The 5,636-nt window shown below is 42.7% G+C and overlaps 1 protein-coding gene across 1 annotated transcript; it reads right to left on the bottom strand.

Moving 5' to 3' along the window:
• Positions 1-3,122: 3,122 nt before the first annotated feature.
• noto (notochord homeobox) lies at positions 3,123-4,136 on the bottom strand. Its single transcript, XM_078277007.1, has 3 exons — positions 3,746-4,136; positions 3,443-3,630; positions 3,123-3,323 (listed from the first exon to the last, which is right to left on the bottom strand). Exons 1-3 carry the CDS (start codon positions 4,134-4,136, stop codon positions 3,123-3,125), a joined length of 780 nt encoding a protein of 259 aa, XP_078133133.1.
• Between the last annotated feature and the right edge of the window lie 1,500 nt (positions 4,137-5,636).

The raw sequence follows: 5,636 nt of genomic DNA, 5'->3' as shown, positions 1-5,636 counted from the left end.
GCCTCTGACTGCTTCTTTCTTTCCCTCAATGGGATTACGTTGGGCTGTGGAGAGAGGAGAGGAGGGGGAGCTCTGATTCTCGGCTGATCACATCAGAAACGGCTCTCTGGGGTTTTTACACAAACTCTGCTCCTTCTGCGGTGCTTTAGCCCTAATCAGACCGAGCAGAGACACCAGGAGAGAGCAGGCAGGGGGGGGTAGGACAAGAGAAAGAGATCAGCTCTGTTAGTGTTGATTAAACTTCTCTCTTTGATACTGTAACCTGCCGCCTTCTCCCTCTTACAGCACCTCTGCTGCATACATTTGTGGCATGCACAGGGTTACATTAGTCAGCAATAGAAGTAGAAAGTGAACTCGTTCTGTATGTCTTTGATGTGTTGACAACAGGCCTACAAATTTCCCAGTGTGCATCAGTATTATAAACAGTTAGTGGAGAATGTAAAAGTCAAAGTTGTATGATCTGACTAAAATAACTCTCCAGCTTGCATTTCATCTTTCTGCTAATTTCTTATCTGATTTTATTGGAACTTTTTTCGTAAGGTGGCTTTGTTGGGTTGAGTGCCCAGTTGGTCACGCAAACCGTTGCCCTTATTCTGAAATACATTTTGCACAGGAAATAATTGTTTATAAAGCTATACAGCCAAAGAAAGGGGAGAGGATAGACTGAGCCATTCTGTGAGAGTGTAGATTTGGTTACAAAGGCAGAGAGCAGTAACTACAGAAACTGTGAAATTGAGAAAAAAGGGTATCAAGTTTTAAGGCTCTAAACCAAACCAATATATAAGATGTAAAATTAGAATATTATGCTCTTTTAATGCTGGATATCTGCACTGATCCAGAAGTCCAGAATCGATTAGGTATTATTAGATCGATCTGTTGTCAGTTCCTTTGTCTGTGCCTTTTTTCCCACCTCAAAATAATAATAATGAATAAAAATGTTCATAGGGTAAAATATGTCAAAGTCTTCCGAAAATCAAGCTGAGGGCTCACTATTACCCAAAAGTATGTTCATTTCTCTGACTTTTCCACTTTTTCAATGCCTTTAAACTAACAGGTTCAACTGCTTACAACTCATGTCCACACTCAAATGATCTGATTCAGTCAGAGTGCAAGCTGGCAGCTGGTTGTATGGGTGGAGCATTGATCAGTCTTTCCACTAGTCACTTATAAAGGCATCTTACACTTTGTTTGATGGGTAAATATGTTCAGAATCAACCTGAATTCCTGTGACTAATTGATTACACAATGTCAATATGAGACATTGCTTTTATATATCTTCTGTTTCCTTTTTCTCAATTTAAATTGGCCTTGTATTGTCAAAGGAAAATGGACATGTGAGAAATCTACATGATCTTTTTTGCTTGTAATAGTCTTACTGACCATCTCTAAATCCTGCTGTAGTAAAGTCGATTACTTGCAGAAAGCTAAAAGTAAGTGACAATACATTTATTACTGTAACACAAAATATGTAATGTAATAACCTATTGAACAAATAATGTAAGGATTAAAGAGATGGAAAGAGGGCTCTGTGTTCCCATCAGCTTTCTTTGTTTAATATGAGGGAGTTGAGTTATCCACAGGACAGGACTTTCAGGTTGACCACCCCAATTAGCTGCTCTGATGGACTCATTTGCTACATCCCAATCCTTTCTACACGCTGTCTTCCCTCCTGTTTTATCCCTCATGTCTGCCAGGCAGGCTTCGGCAGACAGCATGAGTCCCTTTTTCACCTGGAAGGAAAGCCGTGGAGTCTCAATAGAGCAGAGACAGGACACCTGCCGGGGGGGGGTGGGCATGCATGTGTGAGCCCTGTCTATTGAGGAGCAGTGAGAACAGGCGTATTGACCGTTTAAACAGATTAAAACAGTGAGACCCAAGCTCTCTTGCCCCGAGACAGACTGACCCCTACCACCCCGGGTTACAGAGATCCACAGCTAATCCCTGAGCTGGTTATTTATTTGCTTAGCTTAAATCAGAGAGCAACCCGAGTCCGTCCCAGACTTTAACTTAGATCAGACCCAGGAGGAAATGTCTCGCCACGTCTCCATCATCTTCAACCCAGGGCACAGAGTGAGATGAGAGGAGCAATAAGGGGAGGTCAGAGGTCATGATGGTGATTTGATATCAGTATACATTAGAGAGGGTTTTGTTATGTATTTTGGGCTACTATTAGAGCCGTAGTTGAGAGACACCTGATGGACTGTGGGTAACTTTAGCTTCCGTTGTTGGTGTTAGCCATATGCTGCTGTAAACACATGCTGTCGGGCTAATAAACGGTTAATATCCCATCGTAGGTCATCATTGTTATATCTAGTAACATGAAATAGTGAAGAATATAAGTTTTCTGTCTTGAGCTGAATCCGTTTTATGATACTAATGTGCAGATTAATAAACCCTCGTGTTTATAAACAGGCAAACAGTAACTATCATAAAAATCAAGATCTCATTTGACTGTCATGTGACAGTTTGCTTTAATAATTCAACTGTTCTCTTAATAAAATTGCTAATGTGTTGTTAAACTGTAGATGTAGTCAGTTGAAATGAGTCCGACATCATTAGTTTTTGATTGAACATTAGTTCTGAGTTGAACATAGAATATCCATGCCTCTGATATTTAATGTACGCCTGTTTTTCTTTAAAGACTCTTAAAACATGGTTTCAAATCTCCCCATTTCAGTATTTCTCTTAAACATTAAATGCAGTAAATGAGGTTGCAATAAGACTAAATAAGCAACAATAAGTGTGTGTTGATGTAAGTTTTTTTTTTCAGTTCAGTTTTTAGTTTTCCAGTTCAACTGTGTTACATGTGCTAATAATACATGAGGATTTCTAATTTTCTTGCAACACCAAATGTCACCTTTTAACTTGTGTAACCTTTTTCTAACACTTGGCTGAGTGAGAAGGAATGAACAGGACAAGGTTGCCATTAATGTCATAAAATATATTTCTGAATTTTTCATTCAAATGTACAAAACACATGAAGTGAATTTATCAAAGAGCAAGACAATTAAATATATAACTATACATCTATTAAATACTCATAGTTGGAGACACAGAGGCCTCCTTTTATCAGCAGTATATACAGAAGTCTTTTTGTCTCAGTAAGTCCAGTTGGTGTTCGGTCAACAGTGGTCAATAGAGTCATCAGACACGTCGATATCCACGTCCAGGTCGGAGAACTCCTCATCCTCGTCATCTCCGTGGCCTTGAGATCCGGGACTTTTGGGCGGAGCAGCCAGGCCCAGTTTGGCCAGCTTGGCCTGCTGCTGCTCCAGACTCTGTTTGCGCCACTTGATGCGTCGGTTCTGGAACCAGACTTTGACCTGGAGAGAGCCAAACAACAACATGTATATTAGAAACACTGTAGTAAGAACCGTGTGTATGCTTCTGGGGCTACACTTTCAAACGCCTACATTCAGATGTTCAGTATATATTTTCTTACCTGAGCTTCTGTGAGCTGCAGAGCCGAGGCCAGGAGGAACCTCTCCGATCCGACCATGTACTGCTGCCGGGCAAACTCCTTCTCCAGCCGGGAGAGCTGTTCGCTGGTGAAGCTGGTGCGCATCCGTTTCGACTTCCCCCCTTTAGTTTTGAACGAATGCAGCCCTGCGTTCACTTTAGACATGGAAGCTGCAAAGTAGAGATGCCACATTTAATCACTCTGCCACGTGAACATAGTTTAATTTTGACATTTAGATCTTGCTTGGATAGTTCCACTAAGTAACTTGTTTTTGTTTTTTTTTACCTTGTGCGTAAAATGCTCCCCGACACGATGACTGGTAGGTGAAAGGCGGGCAGCAGTAGACTGAATATCCAGGTTGCGTGTGGAGCGCGGAGTGCAACATGTTCGGAGAGTAGACGTACGGTGCTGTTGCTATCGGTAAGCCTACGTGTCCGGTGAGAGGCAGACCGGGGACTGCTGGGTGATATTTCTCTCCGCACTGAGGAGGACTCGCCCGGCAGCTGCTTGTGTCCTCCGGCTTGGCGAGCAAAGCATCAATGGTGAAAGATTTCCCACTGGGAGGCTTCGTTGTCAGCGCGCACTGGCTCCCCTGGTACTGCGGGTACAGCGATGCTGCTGCGTAATTACGCATGGGGTATCCATAAGCTCCCACTGGTCTGTTCGGCACCTGCATTCTGCCAGATGTTTAAAAAAAAGAGTGGAAAAATAAGATGTGGAAGGTCTTTGCAGAAACAAGTTGTTGCTCCAGGTTCAGCAGGAAGGTGAATGCTGCTCCTCTGTGGAGAGTCCTCCTTTATACTCCGGCCGGACACTGAGGTGTCAACAGCCCCCCATCGATCCTTTGTCTTTCTAAGTAGCAGATGAGAGAAACGAACATCCCGACAACGTATCCAATTAATTGGTGGAGTAGTACAAGCTGGGATTGTCAAACATCCTAACCCTTTGAATGACAAGGCTTTTGAAGAGCCGTGGGGGCTGGGAACCCATGGAGATTTACTGGGCTACAAATTCTTGCATGGATCTTAAATCCAAATGTAATCATTACCGCTGGGAAAGCCTTGATGTTACCAAATCATCTTATTTGGAGCCTTTTAAGTCCCGGCTGGCCGACAGATGCTTTTAGCAGCGTAACAGTCGCTTCACAATTGGATGTCGACTTCAAGCTGTACAGTTTACAGAGAATCTACTGTGTTGATGTATACTTCTTTTTATCTTGTGTATTGTTTGATATGCATTTTTGTAACCTTCTAATTTAGGAATATTCAAGACTTTAATTTATGCTTTTCTCGTCTAGCCGTAAATCAGGAATCCGTCCTGTATGTAAACAGTCCATAATCTGTTTCCTGTATAAAATGAATGCGCCCTATTTGCAGTGTGCCTTTTAACAGCAGCGGTGTCGCTCTTAAAATGGAATAACTGCTGTGCGTAATTGAGGCGTCAAATTCAGCGGCTCGGGTGTGGTGACAGAGCGCTGCTGCTGGTTTTACCAAACTGCAACTCCACTAATCTCAGCCTCTGCGTTAATCCACAGGTTGATCTATCCCGTCCGTCCTTTGAATGAATGCGAGCCTGGGAAAAGAAAAGGTCTCTGCTCTGTTTGGTTCCTAAAACAATCCAAGTTGGTCTAATGCCTTCAATCTGACAGTGGATTCATGTAGTGTGCACGAAAACAAAACGTCTTGTTAATTAAATGAAAACAATAGACTACTCAAAGTTGCACACTTGTGGTGCACTTGGAAAAGAGACCTTTATTCTGAAATACATTTTGCACCGGAAATCCTTAATCCTTAAACTGCTTTGTTTTATCGGGTTCTCATTAAAGGTTTGAAGATGAAGCGGCTTCTTTAAAGGAAGTGATTTGCTTTCTTACACTGCCCCAGCACAAAGGCATCATCTCTTTCAACTTGGATTATTGCCAGCTCTGCAAACTCTGCAGCCTCATTTCCATCATTTGGAGGTGGCAGCGAGGCTCTGCAGAGCCCTAAGTAACTGTTAAAACACATTTAAACACCGAAGCGAAGCGCTCGCTCCCTTTGACCTCGGAGCGTTTTATTTATTCTCTTCCAGTGACACTAGAATGTCTAATGAAGAGGGCAAACACAGACTTTGGCGACCTGGCCTGAACAATAAGGATGCTTGTAGGACCGGACCACCCACCCCAAGGCCGCTGTTT

This window comes from Sander vitreus, chromosome 20, assembly GCF_031162955.1.
Source record: "Sander vitreus isolate 19-12246 chromosome 20, sanVit1, whole genome shotgun sequence".
Lineage (NCBI taxonomy): Eukaryota > Metazoa > Chordata > Actinopteri > Perciformes > Percidae > Sander > Sander vitreus.
Note: the sequence above shows the minus strand (reverse complement) of the source record. Positions and strands in the feature narration are given on the sequence as shown.

What these genes read in the sequence shown, in the direction of transcription:
- noto (XM_078277007.1), bottom strand. Translation starts at nt 4,136, where the DNA reads ATGCAGGTGCCGAACAGACCAGTGGGAGCTTATGGATACCCCATGCGT. An exon ending in GGGAGCATTTTACGCACAAG is followed by an intron (nt 3,631 to 3,745) that starts GTAAAAAAAAAC and finishes TCTACTTTGCAG; the next exon opens with CTTCCATGTCTAAAGTGAAC. An exon ending in TGCAGCTCACAGAAGCTCAG is followed by an intron (nt 3,324 to 3,442) that starts GTAAGAAAATAT and finishes GGCTCTCTCCAG; the next exon opens with GTCAAAGTCTGGTTCCAGAA.